At 44.3% G+C, this 22,924-nt stretch overlaps 1 protein-coding gene across 1 annotated transcript; it reads right to left on the bottom strand.

Annotated features, from left to right (window-relative positions):
- Positions 1-4,092: 4,092 nt before the first annotated feature.
- Positions 4,093-9,593, bottom strand: LOC123160300 (exosome complex component RRP42). The gene is made up of 7 exons (XM_044578104.1): positions 9,304-9,593; positions 9,166-9,222; positions 8,755-8,847; positions 7,765-7,843; positions 6,086-6,210; positions 5,137-5,280; positions 4,093-4,628 (listed from the first exon to the last, which is right to left on the bottom strand). The coding sequence occupies exons 1-7, from the start codon at positions 9,427-9,429 to the stop codon at positions 4,392-4,394; spliced, it is 861 nt and encodes a 286-aa protein (XP_044434039.1). The 5' UTR covers positions 9,430-9,593; the 3' UTR covers positions 4,093-4,391.
- Positions 9,594-22,924: the final 13,331 nt, after the last annotated feature.

Below are 22,924 nucleotides of genomic sequence, written 5' to 3'. Positions count from 1 at the left end.
TCTAGGTAAGTAAGTCATCTTAGGTTGTGCACCATGACCAAGAAGGAGGGGAAAATGAGAGAGCTTAATGTTTATTTGCTAATTAATAGCATTGCATGCAATGAACTGACCACTGCATGTCGTGTTTGGTAGTCTCAAGTCATTAAAAGCATGCACACCCCAAATCTGTTATTAGTTGATATGACAAGAAACAAGAAACGAGGTAGAAGTTAATGCACCGCGCCTAAGTGTTTTGGGATTATTTGGTTTTCGCAAGATGACTTACACACCTAGACGGAGGAAGTATTTAAATTTAAAAAAATTGAAATGTGTCGGTCGCATTGGGCGCACCTATGGGCCAATAGACAAGAACGAGCGATGGTGTTGGTTTGACTGGCCCAAATGGACGAAAAGCGTGTTCGTTTGTGTCTTTGTGTTGGGCTTGCCCTAAGGGCAACTCCAACAGGAGACTCATTTCATCTGTATGTGTCTGTTTGGATCTGCATAGGCAAAAACCACAACAAATGCGGCGATCCATTTCACGAATCTATCTGTTTTGTGTAGGTGGGACGCAAACCCACGAGACGGCGTATGATCGAAAGTATGTCTAAAGGGTGGGTGATTAGACTACTTACCAAATTTGATGAACTGTTTTTTCAATTTTAGTTATTGGCAGATTTTAGCATTAACTAGCAAGTCAAATAGCACCCTAAATGCGCAATTCTAGAGTGCGGTAAGTAAAGACATTGCAAGTGATAGTAATATAGAGAGATGGATTTAGAGAATCGCAAACACAATGATGACATGCTGACACGGAAGATTTTTTTGACCCATAATTTTGAAGGTGGTGCTATCGTACATCCATGTTGATTGAGACTTCGATTTCAAAAGATCACGGTTGCGCCCAGAGGTCCAGGCGTCTCTCAAAAGATCATGGTTTAAATTTTCATGATCCTTTGAAGGTTTACTGATTTTGTTTTTTAAAATCACCTGTTCACATACGATAATAGAAGGAGTGGCAGGCCAAATGTTCAAGTCCGGCTGGACAAAGTTGTTACATCGAATGAATAGAGGGACATGTCCGTGCACACCTCAACGACACACCTAACCTCGCTGGCGCCTGACCATTGTCATCTCCTGCTCAGATGCTCGCTGCATAAGGACAAGAGACCAAAGAGCAGCCGGAGATACGAGCTAATGTGGGAAAAGTTGCCGGCGTTGAAAGCCATCGTTATCAATTACTAGACGAGTAGAGGTACGAAACGGAACCTGAGTGATGTTCGAGAGGCCCTTTCTTCAATCATGAATGATTTGCATGTTTGGAGTGACAAGACCTTTGGCAGTGTTACAAGAGAACTCGAAAAGTCACGATCACAGTTGGAAGCACTCACCAACATGAAGGCAGATCGGCGGGAAATAAGAGCCAAAATCCAAGCTCGTCCCAAAGACCCCTCTATCTCCATTTCTTCATTCATACATCATGGGCATCAAAACAAATTTTCCTTGACCGAAATTGATCTCAGCAAATATTTTAAATAGGGGTATGTTTGTACGAAATTGCATAGGAGCATTCGGTGACGCAGCCCACTGCAATCATACTCATCTAGTTGTCTCGAGATCAGCACCCACTATATTAGCCTCTCTATATTGTTTACCGCCTCCGAATCTCCGTCGTCTTCCTTTGTTTATTGGCCACTGTTACAACCAACTTGCCAGTTTATTCATTGATCAATTTATGAGTGATGAGTTGTTTCTCTGGCACTGTTGTTTCACCACACAATATATTGTCAATACATGTATGGAGTCAGTGTAATATTTTAATATTTTACTAGTTCAGCGGTGAGGTAATATTATTTAAATGTGTAGACACTTACTTCAGCTCTCCGATTCTTGTACGGGCAGTGACTTTCTTGCTCAACTTATCTGGCTGGAAAGCTGCCAGGAGATGCATCCCTATGCGTGCGTCCCATGATCTAGATATCTCCAAAACGCACTCACCAACGTGGTATAAAACACAGAACCATTATATAAGCACAAACCCAAATACTAATTTCTAGGAAATTATGTAAATAAATCCGAGATATTTTTCAACACATTGCATGTTTTTTTGTCTTAAGTGAAAACTGAGAACGTCGTGGTAATAGTTCTATTTAATTTTTCATAATAATGTCAGGATTTTTCTAAAAAATGTCAGGAATTATTCTCTTCTAAAAAATCTGAGAATTTAATAATAAAAATTCTGAGAAATGTGCAATTCTTTTTTGCGATAAACTTCTAATCTAGATGCAATTAATCGCACAATCAAAACTAATGCATGTTGTCACACACACAAACAAAACTGTTATCCTTTTTACAGTTCCTCATCCTTGTTATTGTTATTAAATGGGCGTGTACCCAAGTCTTTGCCATTTATTAATTCATTGAAATCTGTGGTAACATGTTTTGTCAGACACACTACCTCGAATTAAATAAGCATGGCAGCTTTTTAATGTTGGCATATACGGAAGCACGCAGTATTACAATTTCACTATGAATTAAACGAAAACCTGCATCGATTCCCAAACAGACCATGAGTGGCTTTGATTCCAGAGGAGTGCGTCGCCGCGTGCTTCTAGTTCGCGTCCTATGTTTGTAACTTCATTCATACGTGATACAAACGCCTCTCAGCCTCGTTCGTACACCGTGAGCGGCAAACGTGGGTGCCAAATTAACCTCTCCTCCTCCATTTCCTCATTCATGCATCGTCGTCGCCAAAACACCCTCACCACCCGGGCCAGCCTCCTCCGTCCACCACCTCATCCTTCGCGGCCCTCCTCTACCATGCCGGAGCCACTACCCACACCCCGTCGTTCACTACAAGAGATCGACGTCTTTCATCTACGGCGTCGGACCAAGATCCTTGCATCGCATCCTCTCGCTTCATCCGCGTCGTCGTCCACCTTGTCGGAGCTGCTCCTACGACCGTCTCGTCCACCTCAACGGGACTTATCCCCCGATGTCGTCGTCAGCCATCCCAGATCTGCTTCCACACCGCTGACAACCATAGCATTTGCAACACCCTCAACATATCGGCAGATGCTTATACGGTGCCGCAAGAGAGGTGGTACTCTTTCATATCTGCTTAAGTTATTGATCTCACCCTAAAAATAGATCGTCACTTGTTACTGTATTTTCTTGTCCATACCAAATCTTAGTTGTTAGTTGAAAACAAGCATCGGTTGCTAAATAGCCTGCAATCAACCTACATGCTTCGTGCCGTAATAGCACTGCTGCACCTATCAAGCTAAACAACATGTCACTTATTATTCCAAAACTTAGTTGCTCAAATACTAATCATACATGTGTATGTTTATTCATAATATTTCTTCTAATTCTTTGTGAGGCAGAAATAATGTATTTCAATACGGTGGAGCCCGGCCTCCATTACCATTTTTCATTTGGCCTTAGCACTATGACGCAGTCTTACGACTTAGGATTTTCTCCCAAATCACTACTCCCTCCGTCCGAAAATACTTGTCATCAAAATGAATAAAAAGGATGTATCTAAAACTAAAATAAGTCTAGATACACCGCCTTTTATTCATTTTGATGACAAGTATTTCCAAACGGAGGGAGTACTTAGGCCTTCCACTATGTGTTAGGTGCCAAAAGTCTGAAAAGTTTGCCACCTACACATCGATACCAGATACAGAATATTTAGCACCGCCCACACAACGTTAAGAATTAGGCATCGATTGAAATTCTGGCCCACATATATAAAATAGTAGAGACCAGACCAAGACATCCCACTGCTCTCCTTCCTGCCTCACTGCACTCTTCCTGACCCACTGCACGTACGCCGCGCTTAATTTATTTGATTGAAGGATTTGGCTTCGGAGCATCTAGGTGCTCCAGTGCCTAGAAATTTTTATTTGGCATCGGCTTGGCAACGTAGGGCATCGGTGCCAAATGTCCAAAAAGCAAATTTGGCATCACTTTTGGCCTACATAGTGGAAGGCCTTACAATGCTTTAGGGCGGGTCTTAAGCGTTTCTTTTCTCTCTTAAAAACCCATGTTTTTGCCCTAACAGTTTATCAAGTGGCATCACTAAAATGAAAATTGACACACAAATCATGCATGATTGGACAACTTGCATGCCTTAACTCCTGACACTGCTGAAACAGTTGAACTACTGGTAACCACCAGAGTTTCATGCTTAACTCTAATCCAACCTCCGAACAGCTACAACAAAATAATTATACAGCAAAACATTTCACCAACGTATGGCACTCGACACTACATAACACCAAAACCAAAAGCTTGTGCAAAACATTGGCAATTGCGGCACCAAGATAGTACATTCTTCTGAGGCATTAGCAAGGTCAACTACGGGCGGTCAGCGTGATCACGGTATCTTCTATGCTTCTTTTTCTCTACTCGTCCGCTACTGCTTCAGCAGCTGCGATTGCTGATTCCAGTAGAGTATAGAACCGTTGGCTTACATTCTTCGCCACGGATATCATATCAAAAATGACGCTTGGATCCAACCCTGCGCCTCCCCTCTTGGTTAACCCACATATCTGGCCATGGCTGTTGACTGAAACGGAAACCGCAGAACTCATCTGCGATTCCTCCTCCGAGGTGGCATCAACAATGTAGTGCTTACCAACCTGGCTCAAGAACAAGTATATCACAAACCAGCAAATGTGATACATATATACACAGGAATGCATTTAGGATCATAAAGAGGGCCGTTTTTCGACTAAACTAATTGTAGCACCAATGTTTACTAGAAACTGGTGGTGCACAACAGCTTGAAACATACTTTGCCGCTGGAACATCAAAATGGAGACAACTGAAAGTGAATTGAATAGTAAACTCAATTTGAATGACCATCATGCTCCTATCAAATTCTGATTATTATGATGCTACAGGATTTCTAAACCATTCAATAATCAGGCAACTAATATACTCCCTCCGTTTCTAAATATGTCTTTTTAGAGATTCCAACGGACTAGATACGGAGCAAAATGAGTGAATCTACACTTTAAAATTATGTCTATATACATCTGTATGTGGTCCTTATTGAAATCTGTAAAAAGACTTATATTTAGGAACGGAGGGAGTAGCATACTTCTTGGCAACAACTCAAAGAAAAAGAAAAGGGAAATCATATACCTTGGTCAATGTAATTATAACAGGCACACCAGAAGTGTCGAATTGCAAAAATTCTTCATCACTAATATCAACCTCAGGCTCCCCATCCGTTTCATTATTAAGAGAAACATTAACTTTTGGTATACCTGTATCACTCAAAGCTACCTGCAAATAAGTACACAGAATATTAGTACTCCGCAAATGTACAAACCTCTTTTGTCTTAATTAATCATGCCAACCAATGCAATATGCACTAGACAGCACATCACAATCATCAAGCATAACACAAATAGTTGACACTTAATAGCAACCCATATAACAGAGAGTAGAAACTGCTGAAAATGACTCAAAGTCAAGCAATTCATCCAAGATTTACAAAAGTAACTAGAACTAATGCCTTGTTTACTAATTCCAATATAGCTCCGTGTTCTACGTTCCGAAAATCACATTGTTTCAAACAGCACCCTTTAAAAGTCTACCAAGGAACTCAACTAGCGATTAAACTGGGGGATTTGCATCAAAACCTCATGCATGGAAGCCAGCAGAAATTGTGATAACTGGCCTCCACGAACCATGATTTATATTTCACAAATTTGTTCTGCTTCGATGCCAGCGAATGACACAAAACAAATTTATCTGGGATTGATAAGCTCTGCAGCTACCAGTACATAAACAGAGATAAGAACAAAGAAGTTCAGTATAGTTTATATTTTTGAAGTTAAAGGACTGAGGAAGTATAATGGAAATCCATATGCTTCCATTTGTTCCTTCTTTGTATCCCAACATAATGGCTAAGTCAGTCCTTTCATTCTCCATAGCCATTAGAATGGAGTACAAGAAAATGGATGACACTTTTTAACCAAAAAATATGCTGAATTAACGCTCCTGACTTTACTGACACTTTCAACAAAAGATATAACTTGACACTTCAAGGGATACATTGGGTGAAGCAATGGAAACCACATACTACCTTTATCGCAGCCGCCAGTGCATCAAGCAAATTACCATCAGAACTGACCACAAGTCCATCAATGTACAGATCCCAGCAGGCTTTTCCCTCAACAACAATCAGAGACGATAAATCAATTGCAGCCCCTGAAATGTGCATTGTTGCATGTGGGCTCAATTAGATGGAAACAGTTATTGATACCAAGTGATGGTCTATTTGCAGTCTTCTAGAAAGAAAACAATATAAAAACATAAAATAATGAAAATCCACTCTCGTTGAAGTTTTCTTGACTACAGGAAAGAAGAGGGCATCAGAAACAGAGCTGAATTTGGTTAAAATCACTAAAATCCAAACAGGATCTTCTCTTAATGGTTAACCCAAGGAATTCACGAGCAGACACAACTTGGCAGATCGGAGAGGAACCTATAAGCTGGCAGTGTTTCACTTTTCTATTTTTTACAGATTGATTACCACACCAGTGTCCATTGGTGGATAACCGCCCGATGTTTCTAAACCGAACATAAGTTCATGTTTGTGCAATAACCGTCTATTGCCTAAAATATAGGCTTGTTCATTTGGAAATGACTTGCTATCCTCGCCTATTCCTACCAACTAAATTAATCACAACCCACTATTCAAACCTGGCAGAAAGTGCAAAACCACAAACGTAAAGAGAATACAGACGTACACATCTTTCTGAAGAAGGAAATAATCTGACTAATTTGCTTGCTGTCCAGAAGGGTTTACTGCCTGATGTGCTTGCTAAGTTATAGCAGTTTTAAATGGAAAAGTGTTGTAGTGATGCATATCTCGATAGACTATCAGGAATAGAAAGTGTTTCACAGTTTCTTATAAAAACCTTTTTTAGGTTCAAATTTATACATATGAACTTGAACCAGTTTACCAAATCCTGCCCGGGAGCACAAAATCCGTAACCACCAGTTAGCAGCACTTTTGGCTGAAAAACGGAACCCTGCCTACAATTATTCCATGAGATAATCCACCTCAAGTTAAATAAAGGCAATTACACCATGCGATAATCCATCGACGCATCGGCGACTGACTGATGGCAATAGTGAAATTGATATGCCTGAGCTATTAAAAACCAGAGAAAATAAATTGTAGTTGATGTATCTTAGTGAACTTTGCTTGTGGATTGGTGCATCCGAATATCGAACTGCAATTCACTTGATAACACAAGTTTGATGTAATGAAGTTAATATCTGTGTAGGGTTGTACTTCCAATAGTATGAAAAAATGTACTGAAAAATTTGCTTAAAGCAATGTTCAAAAAGTAGGCATAATTGAAATCAGGCAAGAGAAATGGTATCAGATTTCATATCAAGTTTTTATGGAAATATTCAAGTATAGTATAAGAAGTTAGGAGTGCAAAGCTGCATGAAATCGATGTGCACTGCAATTCCAATGAAGGCTTCAACAAAAACTGCGTGAGGGGCTTGCAGTACTTGTTTCTTGAGCCACAACTATAAGCAACCAAATAGAGTCCAGCAAGATCAAAACAAGATATGAGACTGAGACGTCTACTCCCTCCGTCCCAAAATTCTTGTCTTAGATTTGTCTAGATACGGATGTACACATTCGTATGTAGACAAATCTAAGACAAGAATTTTGGGACGGAGGGAGTATTAAAAAAGATAAGAGAAACACAATTAATTGTGAACAATAAAACTGTATGTTACCTGCCCCACTTTTACCACCCAGTAAACATCTTTGCAGCGCAACAGAGAGCTCAGCAGACAATTCTTCCGAACCTCTACCCTAAATAAAATAAAATTTAGGGCAAATAAGTCAATTATGAGCCAAAAAAACCTTCAAACGGAATGTGATCACAAAGCAAACAAAAACAATTTCTGATATAGCAGTGTTTCAAAGTCAAGGATGTTCAGTCTGCTTTTTCTCTCGCATAGCAATCTACTGCTCTGCTGTACAGCTCTGCCCCTTATGAGTTGTGCATTTGTCTAACAAAATAGTAATTAGGCTTGTACTCCTAATTAGTTTAGATCTTTTAATAATTAGAACATGAATGCTTTAACTAATACTACCTCCTTTCTGCTTTGAAAGTCCCACGTGTATCCCTAGACCGCCAATTCGACGAATGTAATATAAATTGCATATCACATTGTATATTTGTTGTATATCATTAGAAAATATAGCATCTAAAGTTTCCAATGGTATATCTGTTGTGATACATAACTCGTGTTATGTTGGTTCAATTGTCGACCTAGGGATACGCGTGGGCCTTTTAAGCCGGATAGTAGGTAGCAGCGTATACATTTTGTTACATGGTGCATAGCAGGAACATATTTTCGCACTTCAATGCTTATTTAGCTTTAATGCATACTATGATTACATAAGGAGTGCATCGTTGAAAGGAACCTATCTGCAAGGCCAAATAATAATAATATCAAATATCAAATAGCTTTTGATATTTCTTCACAGTATTACTAATGACCACACTACTCTTCATAGCCAACAATTCCATCATTACAATACCAGTATCCATTGTTCAGTGAAGAAAAACAGTAAACCGACTCATGTCTATGTCTATTACATAAAAGAACCACATGAGATAACCTAAGTATAACACAGAAATAGTTGCTGATTCAGATTAGTAACATAAGAGATTATTCTGTTTTTTCAGTATGATCCAAGTACAATGCATTACCAACCTCAAACATAGGCGCAGCAGTTGGACTACAATCAACATAAATGGAAACTTTTCCTTTGTCGGGATGAAGAATGGTTGGTTTCCCCAACTCAGCCTGCAGATGAATATTGATAGTAAGAAAAGAAAAACGTAAAAATAGAACTAAAACGGAGGAATAAGTAGAATAGAACATGCCAAGAGTTTTTTTATCATCTCAAAGCTTCCAACACCGACAAGTTATGAATGTGAACCACGTTATTAGAACAATAAATGCTGAGTGATAGACAGTTACTTTTTGCTATGATTTTCAAAACAGAAACGTACTGTATAATGCAAGATATCTTCCATAGGGCAGAAATTATCATACATACACATATACAATATGCATAACTCTGAGGCTGATTCATAGTCGGTTAGGTGCAAGGGAGCATACCTTGACGCTGGCGATGACTTCGGTCGCACCCATCCTAACACGCGCCGAGCCGTTGGCCTACAAGCACCACCACCCAATCCGAAAAAAGTTTAAGCCACGGTAGCAGCCCCGAGGAAGGCGTACGAATTCTTCACATACCTGAGGGATGATTCCTGTCTCGACGGTGAGGGCCCGGAACTGCAGCCGCGTGCGGCCGTCGGCCCTGAGGTCCTGCGCAATGCCGCCGCGGATGAAGTGCTTCTCCCCCTCCGAGAGCCCCACCATCGTATCGTCCCGGGCACGGCGCGAGGCGGGAGAGCCTTGCGTGGCGGCGCGGAAGGCGGAGGGAGCTTGGGGTACTGTCGAGGTTTAGGTCCCCGGAGATTGAGGAGGCGGCGGCGGCGGGTGCGAACGCTTGGGACGAGCGATTGTGGGCCGAGAGAAACAAAGGCTTGCGTGTATATTATTATCAGCAGTCCCCTGGGGAACTTGGGCCGGAGCGCGAGTTTTGGGACGCACTGCGTGTTTGGTTGCCCGGACCGAGCCCAGTCTGGCCCAAGCGGAAAAGGAGAGGCCTGTTTGGTAGCCTGGTTTTTCTGTTGGGTCTGCACCGCACGATTTTCAAAGTAGCTCAGAGCCTGGCTTGCTGGAAACCCTAGGATCGGCAGTTTCTCGCGAGGCAGGCTGAGTGCGGCGCGAGGTCGCACGGGCGGGAGCGAGGCGCGGGCGAGGGGCGATGGCGGGAGATGGAAATCTGGCGCGCCGTCCCGACGCCAAATTAGCCTCACCCCCCTTTCACTCGCTCGCCCATAGCCACTGCCCCCCTTTCTTTGCTACTGCCTCACCACCGGCAGCGGCTGCGATTCCAGATCTGCGCTAGAGGGGACGGCGACGGCGGCGCCGGAAGAGGCGGCGGCGTTTGCGGCGGATCTGGTGCTCCCCTTGCTGTTGGCCACCGTCTGGTCGACCTAGTCTGTGCCATGGCTCCCCCTACACCGTCCTCGTCTCCGATGCCGGTAAGCAGCCCCCCCCCCTTTGTTAGCTCAGTGGTTAGGCCGTTAAGCTAGGTGTAGGATTGATTTCCCACTAAACGAACCGTCGATGTCGACTAGGTTATGGACGCACGGATGAGGCTGATAATCCAGGCAGCAGCACTAATTAGTGTGATTCAGGCATGGGTCATGTTCATGCACCAGAGAGTTGTTCGTCGTGCTGGAAGACCTTTGATTCGCTATGGTCCATTATTTCCCCGAGAACAGGAGAGGATCCAAAATCTGAACTACATCTACAACTGCAATGACGTCGAGGCTCTGTGGATGCTTAGAATGAAAATAGCACCATTTGCCAGGCTTGTTGAGACTTTCAGGAGCATGGGGCTGTTACAAGATAGCATCAACACCAGTGTCGAAGAGCAAGTGGCCATGTTCCTCCATGTTGTTGGTCATAACTAGAGGTTCAGGGTCATTCACAACACGTTCACGAGATCAATGGAAACCATCTCTAGGTACTTCAAGCAAGTGCTTTTTGCTATTGGGGAGCTTAGGGGAGAGATGATCAGGAGACCATCTGGTCAGACTCCACCCAAGATTCGCGGAAACCCAAGATGGTATCCATACTTCAAGGTGAGCATTGACAATATACACTTTTCATGGCTTGATATGCTTGTATTGTTTAAGTTGAGCACTAACACAGGCTTGTGATGCCATTTTCAGGACTGCATTGGGGCAATAGATGGTACTCATGTCACTGCCATAGTTCCTAGGTCACAGTCTGCGGCATACATGGGAGGAAGCACTACACAAGCCAGAATGTGCTTGCTGCTGTTGACTTTGATCTGAGGTTCACATATGTGTTGGCTGGCTGGAAGGGGTCAACGCATGATGCTAGCATTCTCACTGACAGCATGAGTCGACCTGATGGGATCAACATCCCCGACGGCAAGTTCTACCTTGGAGATGCTGGCTATGCATGTCGGCCGGATATTCTTCCACCCTTCAGGAAAACAAGGTACCATCTCAACGAGTTCTCTGGTAGGAACTTTCCTAGGACTGGACAGGAGCTGTTTAATCTCAGACACCCCAGCCTTAGAGTAACTGTTGAGAGGGCATTCGAAGCTCTGAAGAATAGGTTTAAGATCCTGGATCAGAAGCCATTCCACCCATACTCCACTCAGGTTAAGCTAGTTCTTGCTTGTTGCATTCTGCATAACTGGATCCTCCAGTGGGGCTCTGATGAACACGTGCCTGAGGAGGAAGAGGTCGAGCCTGACGATGTTGTTAGCTCTGGCCATGGTGTGGAGGCATTTGACAATGATGCTTGGAAGAACAAAAGGTTGGAGTGGGCAGAGGCAATGTGGCTTAACAGAGGTCAGTGCAGGATTTGAAGAAGAGGAAGAAGAAGAAGCAGCAACAGAAGCACGGAAGAAGAGGAAGAAGGAGCAGCATCAGCAGCAGCAGAAGAAGAGGAAGATAAAGCAGCAACACCGATGAACTATCCCCTATTTAGCCAATGGATCTTAATAATTTGAACTGTCATTTGATTGTAGTTAGGATGAACTATCATTTGTTTAACTAGCTGGCACTATGTTCAGTTTGTGTGTGGTAAGGTCACCACTAGTTAGAAGTGATGACAACACTTTATGCAGGTTGCAACCAAACACCATGTCATATGTGCACCGAATGCAATGCAGGCAGCTAAACGCTGGGTTAAAAATGGTTGTCTCATACAACTAGGGGCATGCAGGTAACCAAACTATGTGCATGTGATTTTTTTTGCCCTGCATCCCCTCAAACCGGCTCATATGAGCCAGGCTCGCCGGGCCAGGCTGAGTCGGCAATGGAACCAAACACACCCCTAATGAGTCCTCCTCGCCAGTGCTTTAAGAGCCCGGTAGGAAAGCTGGCCCTCACGCGCGATGCCAGCGGGCTGCAGCCCAATACTGTGCCAGCTGGCTTTCCCATTCAATCGCTCGACTGCTTCACCCGTTGGCACGTTTTAAGCTAATTAGTTCTTTTTCTTTTATTTCTCTAAAAAAAGCTAGGTTTTAAAGATTTTCCCTGCAATGGGTAGAAACAAAAACATAAAAAATTTGAAAAAGTTCACAAACATAAAAGAGTTCATGAATTTGAAAACAAAAGTTCATTGATTTAAAGAAAAGTTCACAAATTTGAAAACAAGTTCATCAGCGTTGAAAAAAAGTTCATCGAGTTTAAAAAAAGTTCATCGAGTTTGAAAAAAGTTCATCAAGTTTGAAAAAAAAGTTCATCAAGTTTGAGAAAAAGTTTATCGAGTTCAAAAAAGGTCATCGAATTTGGAAAAAAAGTTCATCGAGACTAAAAAAAGTTCATCAAGTTTGAAAAATGTTCATCAAATTTGAGAAAAAGTTCACCAAATGTGAAATATAAAGTTCACCAAATGTGAAAAACAGCTGCCTTTTTTGTGTTATAAAGAAAAGAAAAAGAACAATACTGTTACATCTAGTCATCTAGTCCAACTGGTTGCTTCGATCGCTATCTAAACGAACGGGCGGGGTTCGAGTCCCGGCAGGTGCACCTTCTTTGTGGTTTTTAAGAAACAAACAGGAAAGCAGGATGGGTCGGCCCGCTATAAAACCAAGTGTAAAGCAGGGGTGTGCGCCCTGTATGGAATGACCTGTATTCGGCGCTTAAGGTGCCGAATAGGATTTGGCCGCGCTAATTGCCAGAAACAGGCAAATCCTATTTGACGCTTATGCGCCGGTTCACCAACTGGCGCTTCTAATTGGGTCGGCCCGTTCCGTTCTTTTTTCCTGGGTTTCAAACGAAAAAGTGTGAGGCGATGGGGAGTCGAACCCGCCCCGATGGACTAGTTAGTTCTTTTTTCTCTTTTTAATCGTTCTTCAGTTCAGTTTCTTTTTCTATTCTTTTTTTCTCATCTTTCTTCGTTTTCTTCAGTGCACGTTATTTTAATGGAAAACTCTTAAAACTATCCGGCTGATTTCTGGAGAAATAAACCGCGTTGTCTCCGTGCCACGCCTCCTCTCACGTTGTGCTTCCTCGGTCAACTGTCCAGCCCACACATCGCATCTCTTGCTGGGCCCCACGCACCGCTTAATTAGCATCCTTATCCGCCAACGCAGGAAGCCACGGCCACACATTTTTCCTGCCGCATCGAGGTCTTCCCCTTCCTCTAGATCGATGCCAACGCCGGCCACCGCTGACGCAAGCTCTGCTCCCCCTCGGCTGCTGCCCCTGCCCGCTGCTACAGAGCAAAAAGGGAACAACTACTACCCGCCGTTTTTTGTTTCTGTTGCAGGAGTGCTGCAACGGGGTCGCCCGACGCTGCAATGAGGAGTGCTCGTCGTTTCTCGCCGGCGCTACAATGGAGTGGGGCATTGCTGCCGGCGGCGCGACAATGGTGTTGCAATGGAGCAGGCACTACTTTTGGCGGCGCTACGACGGCGCTGCAATGGAGCGGGCGCTGCTGCCATCGGCGCCACAAGTCAACGAGGACGGCGCTGCAACAGAGTGGGCGGCGCTGCTGCAAGTCAAGGAGGGCGCCGCTGCTGCCATCGACACGACAAGTCGAGGAGGACAACGTTGGAACGGAGCGGGAGGTGGCGCTGCAATGGAGCGGGGGCGGCGGTGTTGGAAATATGCCCTAGAGGCAATAATAAATTAGTTATTATTATATTTCCTTGTTCATGATAATCGTTTATTATCCATGCTATAATTGTATTGATAGGAAACTCAGATACATGTGTGGGTACATAGACAACACCATGTCCCTAGTAAGCCTCTAGTTGACTAGCTCGTTGATCAACAAATGGTTACGGTTTCCTGACCATGGACATTGGATGTCGTTGATAACGGGATCACATCATTAGAAGAATGATGTGATGGACAAGACCCAATCCTAAGCCTAGCACAAAGATCGTAGTTCGTATGCTAAAGCTTTTCTAATGTCAAGTATCATTTCCTTAGACCATGAGATTGTGCAACTCCCGGATACCGTAGGAATGCTTTGGGTGTACCAAACGTCACAACGTAACTGGGTGGCTATAAAGGTGCACTACAGGTATCTCTGAAAGTGTCTGTTAGGTTGGCACGAATCGAGACTGGGATTTGTCACTCCGTGTAAACAGAGAGGTATCTCTGGGCCCACTCGGTAGGACATCATCATAATGTGCACAATGTGATCAAAGGGTTGATCACGGGATGATGTGTTACGGAACGAGTAAAGAGACTTGCCGGTAACGAGATTGAACAAGGTATCGGTATACCGACGATCGAATCTCGGGCAAGTACTATACCGCTAGACAAAGGGAATTGTATACGGGATCGATTGAGTCCTTGACATCGTGGTTCATCCGATGAGATCATCGTGGAACATGTGGGAGCCAACATGGGTATCCAGATCCCGCTGTTGGTTATTGACCGGAGAACGTCTCGGTCATGTCTGCATGGTTCCCGAACCCGTAGGGTCTACACACTTAAGGTTCGATGACGCTAGGGTTATAAAGGAAGTTTGTATGTGGTTACCGAATGTTGTTCAGAGTCCCGGATGAGATCCCAGGCGTCACGAGGAGTTCCGGAATGGTTCGGAGGTAAAGATTTATATATGGGAAGTCCTGTTTTGGTCACCGAAAAAGTTTCGGGTTTTATCGGTAACATACCGGGACCACCGGGAGGGTCCTGGGGGTCCACCAAGTGGGGCCACCGGCCCCGGAGGGCTGCATGGGCCAAGTGTGGGAGGGGACCAGCCCCAGGTGGGCTGGTGTGCCCCCCCACAAGGGCCCAAGGCGCCTAGGGTTTGGGGAGGGGGTGCTTCCACCTAACTTGGGGGGCAAGTTTCCCCCCTCTCCCCCCTTGGCCGCCACCCTTAGATGGGATTGGGGCTGCCGCACCCCTTGGGGTGGAAACCCTAGAGGGGGCGCACCCCCCTCCCTCTCCCCTATATATACTTGAGGGTTTTGGGGCTGCCAACATATGAGTTTTGACCTCTCCCTGGCGCAGCCCTACCTCTCTCCCTTCTCCTCATATCTCGCGGTGCTTGGCGAAGCCCTGCTGGACTACCACGCTCCTCCATCACCACCACGCCGCTGTGCTGCTGCTGGATGGAGTCTTCCTCAACCTCTCCCTCTCACCTTGCTGGATCAAGGCATGGGAGACGTCACCGGGCTGTACGTGTGTTGAACGCGGAGGTGCCGTCCGTTTGGCACTAGGATCTCCGGTGATTTGGATCACGACGAGTACGACTCCTTCAACCCCGTTCTCTTGAACGCTTCCGCTTAGCGATCTACAAGGGTATGTAGATGCACTCTCCTTTCCTTCGTTGCTGGTTTCTCCATAGATAGATCTTGGTGACACGTAGGAAAATTTTGAATTTCTGCTACGTTCCCCAACAGTGGCATCATGAGCTAGGTCTATTGCGTAGATTCTATGCACGAGTAGAACACAAAGTAGTTGTGGGCGTTGATTTTGTTCAATATGCTTACCGTTACTAGTCCAATCTTGTTTCGACGGTATTGTGGGATGAAGCGGCCCGGACCGACCTTACACGTACTCTTACGTGAGACAGGTTCCACCGACTGACATGCACTTGGTGCATAAGGTGGCTAGCGGGTGCCAGTCTCTCCCACTTTAGTCGGAACGGATTCGATGAAAAGGGTCCTTATGAAGGGTAAATAGCAATTGGCATATCACGTTGTGGTTTTGCGTAGGTAAGAAACGTTCTTGCTAGAAACCCATAGCAGCCACGTAAAACATGCAAACAACAATTAGAGGACGTCTAACTTGTTTTTGCAGGGTATGCTATGTGATGTGATATGGCCAAGAAGAATGTGATGAATGATATGTGATGTATGAGATTGATCATGTTCTTGTAATAGGAATCACGACTTGCATGTCGATGAGTATGACAACCGGCAGGAGCCATAGGAGTTGTCTTTATTTATTGTATGACCTGCGTGTCATTGAACAACGCCATGTAATTACTTTACTTTATTGCTAACCGGTAGCCATAGTAGTAGAAGTAATAAGTTGGCGAGACAACTTCATGGAGACACGATGATGGAGATCATGGTGTCATGCCGGTGACGATGATGATCATGGAGCCCCGAAGATGGAGATCAAAAGGAGCAATATGATATTGGCCATATCATGTCACTATTTGATTGCATGTGATGTTTATCATGTTTATGCATCTTATTTGCTTAGAATGACGGTAGTAAATAAGATGATCCCTCATTAAAATTTCAAGAAAGTGTTCCCCCTAACTGTGCACCGTTGCGAAAGTTCGTCGTTTCGAAGCACCACGTGATGATCGGGTGTGATAGATTCTTACGTTCACATACAACGGGTGTAAGCCAGATTTACACACGCGAAACACTTAGGTTAACTTGACGAGCCTAGCATGTACAGACATGGCCTCGGAACACAAGAGACCGAAAGGTCGAGCATGAGTCGTATGGTAGATACGATCAACATGAAGATGTTCACCGATGATGACTAGTCCGTCTCACGTGATGATCGGACACGGCCTAGTTGACTCGGATCATGTAATCACTTAGATGACTAGAGGGATGTCTATCTGAGTGGGAGTTCATAAGATGAACTTAATTATCCTGAACATAGTCAAAAGGTCTTTGCAAATTATGTCGTAAGCTCGCGCTTTAGTTCCACTGATTAGATATGTTCCTAGAGAAAATATAGTTGAAAGTTGACAGTAGCGATTATGCGGACAATAGAAAGCTTATGTCCTTAATGCACCGCTCAGTGTGCTGAACCCCAAACGTCGTTTGTGGATGTTGCGAACATCGGACATACACGTTTTGATAACTACGTGATAGTTCAGTTAAACGGTTTAGAGTTGAGGCACCAAAGACGTTTTCGAAACGTCGCGGAACATATGAGATGTTTCGAGGGCTGAAATTGGGATTTCAGGCTCGTGCCCACGTCAAGAGGTATGAGACCTCCGATGATTTTCTTAGCCTGCAAACTAAGGGAGAAAAGCTCAATCGTTGAGCTTGTGCTCAGATTGTCTGAGTGCGACAATCACTTGAATCGAGTGGGAGTTGATCTTCCAGAGATAGTGATGTTTCTCCAAAGTCATTGCCACCAAGCTGCTAGAGCTTCGTGATGAACTATAACATATCAGGGATAGATATGATGATCCTTGAGGTATTCGCGATGTTTGACACCGCGAAAGTAGAAATCAAGAAGGAGCATCAATTGTTGATGGTTGGTGAAACCACTAGTTTCAAGAAGGGCAAGGGCAAGAAGGGATACTTCATGAAACGGCAAATCAGCTGCTGCTCTAGTGAAGAAACCCAAGGTTGAACCCAAACCCGAAACTAAGTGCTTCTATGGTAAGGGGAACAGTCACTAGAGCGGAATTACCCTAGATACTTGGTAGATGAGAAGGCTGGCAAGGTCGATAGAAGTATACTGGATATACATTATGTTAATGTGTACTTTACTAGTACTCCTAGTAGCACCAGGGTATTAAGATACCGGTTCGGTTGCTAAGTGTTAGTAACTCGAAATAAAAGGCTACGGAATAAACGGAGACTAGCTAAAGGTGAGATGACGATATGTGTTGGAACTGTTTCCAAGTTTGATGTGATCAAACATCGCACGCTCCCTCTACCATCAAGATTAGTATTAAACCTGAATAATTGTCTTTTGGTGTTTGCGTTGAGCATAGACATGATTGGATTATGTCTATCGCAATACGGTTATTCATTTAAGGAGAATAATGGTTACTCTATTTATTTGAATAATACCTTCAATGGTCTTGCACCTAAAGGAATGGTTTATTGAATCTCGATCGTAGTGATACACATTTTCATGCCAAAAGATATAAGATAGTAATGATAGTACCACTTACTTGTGGCACTGCCATGTAAGTCATATTGGTATAAAACGCATGAAGAAGCTCCATGTTGATGGATCTTTGGACTCACTCGTTTTTGAAAAGTTTGAGACATGCGAACCATGTCTATTGGTGTATACGCATGAAGAAACTCCATGCAGATGGATCGTTTGGACTCACTTGATTTTGAATCACTTGAGATATGCAAATCATACCACATGGGCAAGATGACTGAAAAGCCTCGTTTTCAGTAAGATGGAACAAGATAGCAACTTGTTGGAAGTAATACATTTTGATGTGTGCAGTCCAATAAGTGCTAAGGCACGCAGTGGATATCGTTATGTTCTTACTTCACAGATGATTTGAGTAGATACTAAGTATATTTACTTGATGAAACACAAGTCTGAATTATTGAATGGTTCAAGTAATTTCAGAGTGAAGTTGAAGATCATTGTGACAAGAGGATAAAATGTCTATGATATGATCATAGAGATGAGTATCTGAGTTACAAGCTTTGGCACGCAATTAAGACATTGTGGAAATTGTTTCACAACCAATACCGCCTGGAACACCATAGTGTGATGGTGTGTCCGAACATCATAGTTGCACCCTATTGGATATGGTGCGTACCATGATGTCTCTTATCGAATTACCACTATCGTTCATGGGTTAGGCATTAGAGACAACCGCACTCACTTTAAATAGGGCACCACGTAATTCCGTTGAGACGACACCGTTTGAACTGTGGTTTGGAGAAACCTAAGTTGTCGTTTCTTAAAGGTTTGGGGCTGCGACGCTTATGTGAAAAAGTTTCAGGTTGATAAGCTCGAACCCAAAGCGGATAAAATGCATCTTCATAGGACACCCAAAACAGTTGGGTATACCTCCTAATTCAGATCCGAAAGCAATAGGGATTGTTTCTTGAATCGGGTCCTTTCTCGAGGAAAGGTTTGTCTCGAGAATTGAGTGGGAGGATAGTGGAGACTTGATGAGGTTATTGAACCATCACTTCAACCAGTGTGTAGCAGGGCACAGGAAGGTGTTCCCGTGGCACCTACACCAATTGAAGTGGAAGCTTATGATATTGATCATGAAGCTTCGGATCAAGTCACTACCGAACCTCGTAGGACGACAAGGACGCGTACTGCTTCGGAGTGGTACGGTGATCCTGTCTTGAAGGTCATGTTGCTAGACAACAATGAACCTACGAGCTATGGAGAAGCGATGGTGGGCCCAAATTCCGACAAATGGTTAGGAGCCATGAAATCCGAGAGAGGATCCATGTATCAGAACAAAGCATGGACTTTGGTGGACTTGCCCAATGATCAGCAAGCCATTGAGATAAATGGATCTTTAAGAAGAAGACGGACGTGGACGGTAATGTCACCGTCTATGAAGCTCGACTTGTGGCGAAGAGTTTTTCACAAGTTCAAGGAGTTGACTACGATGAGATTTTCTCATCCGTAGCGATGCTTAAAGTCCGTCGGAATCATGTTAGCATTAGCTGCATTTATGAAATCTGGCAGATGGATGTCAAAACGAGTTTCCTTACCAGTTTTCGTAAGGAAAGGTTGTATGTGATACAATCAGAAAGGTTTTGTCGATCCTAAGGATGCTAAAAGGTATGCTAGCTCCAGCTATCCTTCCATGGACTGGAGTAAGCATCTCGGAGTTGGAATATGTACTTTGATAAGATGATCAAAGATTTTGGGTTTATACAAAGTTTATGAGAAACTTGTATTTCCAAAGAAGTGAGTGGGAGCACTATAGAATTTCTGATGAGTATATGTTGTTGACATATTGTTGATCAGAAATGATGTAGAATTTTCTGTAAAGCATATAGGGTTGTTTGAAAAGTGTTTTTCAATGGAAAACCTGAATTAAGCTACTTGAACATTGAGCATCAAGATCTATGAGGATAGATCAAAACCGCTTAATGGTACTTTCAAATGAGCATATACCTTGACATGATCTTGAAGGTGTTCAAGATGGATCAGTCAAAGAAGGAGTTCTTGCCTGAGATGTAAGGTATGAAGTTAAGACTTAAAGCTCGACCACGGCAGAACAGAGAGAAAGGATGAAGGTCGTCCCCTATGCTTTAGACGTAGGCTCTATAGTATGCTATGCTGTGTACCGCGCCAGAAGTGTGCCTTGCCATGAGTCAGTCAAGGGGTACAAGAATGATCCAGGAATGGATCATTGGACAGCGGTCAAAATTGTCCTTGGAGTAAATAAGGACATGTTTCTCGATTATGGAGGTGATAAAGAGTTTGGCGTAAAGGGTTACGTCGATGCAAGCTTTAACACCTATCCGAGTGACTCTGAGTAGCAAACCGGATACGTATAGTGGAGCAACCATTTGGAATAGCTTCAAGTGGAGCGTAGAAGCAGCATTTACCATATGACTTAGAGATTTGCGAAGTACATACGGATCTGAATGTTGCAGACCCGTTGACTAAAACTTCTCTCACAAGCAAAACATGATCAAACCCAGAACTCATTGAGACTTAATCACATGGTGATGTGAACTAGTTTAGACACTAGTAAACTCTTTGGATGTTGGTCACATGGCGATGTGACCTATCAGTGTTAATCACATGGCGATGTGAACTAGATTATTGACTCTAGTGCAAGTGGGAGACTGTTGGAAATATGCCCTAGAGGCAATAATAAATTAGTTATTATTATATTTCCTTGTTCATGATAATCGTTTATTATCCATGCTATAATTGTATTGATAGGAAACTCAGATACATGTGTGGGTACATAGACAACACCATGTCCCTAGTAAGCCTCTAGTTGACTAGCTCGTTGATCAATAGATGGTTACGGTTTCCTGACCATGGACATTGGATGTCGTTGATAACGGGATCACATCATTAGGAGAATGATGTGATGGACAAGACCCAATCCTAAGCCTAGCACAAAGATCGTAGTTCGTATGCTAAAGCTTTTCTAATGTCAAGTATCATTTCCTTAGACCATGAGATTGTGCAACTCCCGGATACCGTAGGAATGCTTTGGGTGTACCAAACGTCACAACGTAACTGGGTGGCTATAAAGGTGCACTACAGGTATCTCCGAAAGTGTCTGTTGGGTTGGCACGAATCGAGACTGGGATTTGTCACTCCGTGTAAACGGAGAGGTATCTCTGGGCCCACTCGGTAGGACATCATCATAATGTGCACAATGTGACCAAGGGGTTGATCACGGGATGATGTGTTACGGAACGAGTAAAGAGACTTGCCGGTAACGAGATTGAACAAGGTATCGGTATACCGACGATCGAATCTCGGGCAAGTACTATACCGCTAGACAAAGGGAATTGTATACGGGATCGATTGAGTCCTTGACATCGTGGTTCATCCGATGAGATCATCGTGGAACATGTGGGAGCCAACATGGGTATCCAGATCCCGCTGTTGGTTATTGACCGGAGAACGTCTCGGTCATGTCTGCATGGTTCCCGAACCCGTAGGGTCTACACACTTAAGGTTCGATGACGCTAGGGTTATAAAGGAAGTTTGTATGTGGTTACCGAATGTTGTTCGGAGTCCCGGATGAGATCCCGGACGTCACGAGGAGTTCCGGAATGGTCCGGAGGTAAAGATTTATATATGGGAAGTCCTGTTTTGGTCACCGGAAAAGTTTCGGGTTTTATCGGTAACGTACCGGGACCACCGGGAGGGTCCCGGGGGTCCACCAAGTGGGGCCACCGGCCCCGGAGGGCTGCATGGGCCAAGTGTGGGAGGGGACCAGCCCCAGGTGGGCTGGTGCGCCCCCCCACAAGGGCCCAAGGCGCCTAGGGTTTGGGGAGGGGGTGCTTCCACCTAACTTGGGGGGCAAGTTTCCCCCCTCTCCCCCCTTGGCCGCCACCCTTAGATGGGATTGGGGCTGCCGCACCCCTTGGGGTGGAAACCCTAGAGGGGGCGCACCCCCCTCCCTCTCCCCTATATATACTTGAGGGTTTTGGGGCTGCCAACACATGAGTTTTGACCTCTCCCTGGCGCAGCCCTACCTCTCTCCTTCTCCTCTCTCCGCGGTGCTTGGCGAAGCCCTGCTGGACTACCACGCTCCTCCATCACCACCACGCCGTTGTGCTGCTGCTGGATGGAGTCTTCCTCAACCTCTCCCTCTCACCTTGCTGGATCAAGGCATGGGAGACGTCACCGGGCTGTACGTGTGTTGAACGCGGAGGTGCCGTCCGTTCGGCACTAGGATCTCCGGTGATTTGGATCACGACGAGTACGACTCCTTCAACCCCGTTCTCTTGAACGCTTCTGCTTAGCGATCTACAAGGGTATGTAGATGCACTCTCCTTTCCTTCGTTGCTGGTTTCTCCATAGATAGATCTTGGTGACACGTAGGAAAATTTTGAATTTCTGCTACGTTCCCGAACAGGCGGCACTGCCGCCGTCAGGGCACCGGTGCTGCATTGAAGCCCTCGCCGCCGGGCGCTGGTGCTGCATTGAAGCCCTCGTCGCCGGCCACCGATGCTGCAATGAAGCTAGTCGTCGCCGGTCATGGCTAGTTCTGCTATGCAGCAACGCTGGAGCGTTGACCCCATCGCTGCTCGCCGGGGACAAGCTAGGATGCATGACCACGGATGAAAGCAATGATTGAGAAGGAATCATGTAGCTCTAATACATTTTAGTTGAGCAAATCGAATGGCTGGTTAGGCGGCTTAAAATTGGATAAAATCAGCTGCCTGATTTAGCAACCGCCTATTTTAATTCGTGAACCTATTTTTCAAATTCGATGAACTTATTAATAAACTCGATGAACTTTTTTCAAATTTGTAAACATTTTTTCAAGTTTGTGAACCTTTTTTCAAATGCGATGAACTTTTTTTGAAATACGGGATGATACTTTTTTAAATGGATGAACTTTTTTTAAATTCGATGAACTTTTTTAAATCCGATGAACT

This window comes from Triticum aestivum, chromosome 7B (genome assembly GCF_018294505.1).
Source record: "Triticum aestivum cultivar Chinese Spring chromosome 7B, IWGSC CS RefSeq v2.1, whole genome shotgun sequence".
Taxonomy (NCBI): Eukaryota; Viridiplantae; Streptophyta; class Magnoliopsida; order Poales; family Poaceae; genus Triticum; species Triticum aestivum.
The sequence above is the reverse complement of the archived record's forward strand: the minus strand, read 5'-3'. Positions and strand labels throughout refer to the sequence as shown.

Excerpts from the sequence above, each read along its gene's own strand:
- LOC123160300 (XM_044578104.1), bottom strand. The coding sequence starts at position 9,429 with ATGGTGGGGCTCTCGGAGGGGGAGAAGCACTTCATCCGCGGCGGCATT. Across the intron at positions 8,848-9,165 it reads AAGTCATCGCCAGCGTCAAG|GCTGAGTTGGGGAAACCAAC; the intron begins GTATGCTCCCTT and ends ATTCATCTGCAG. Across the intron at positions 5,281-6,085 it reads CACTGGCGGCTGCGATAAAG|GTAGCTTTGAGTGATACAGG; the intron begins GTAGTATGTGGT and ends ACTTATTTGCAG.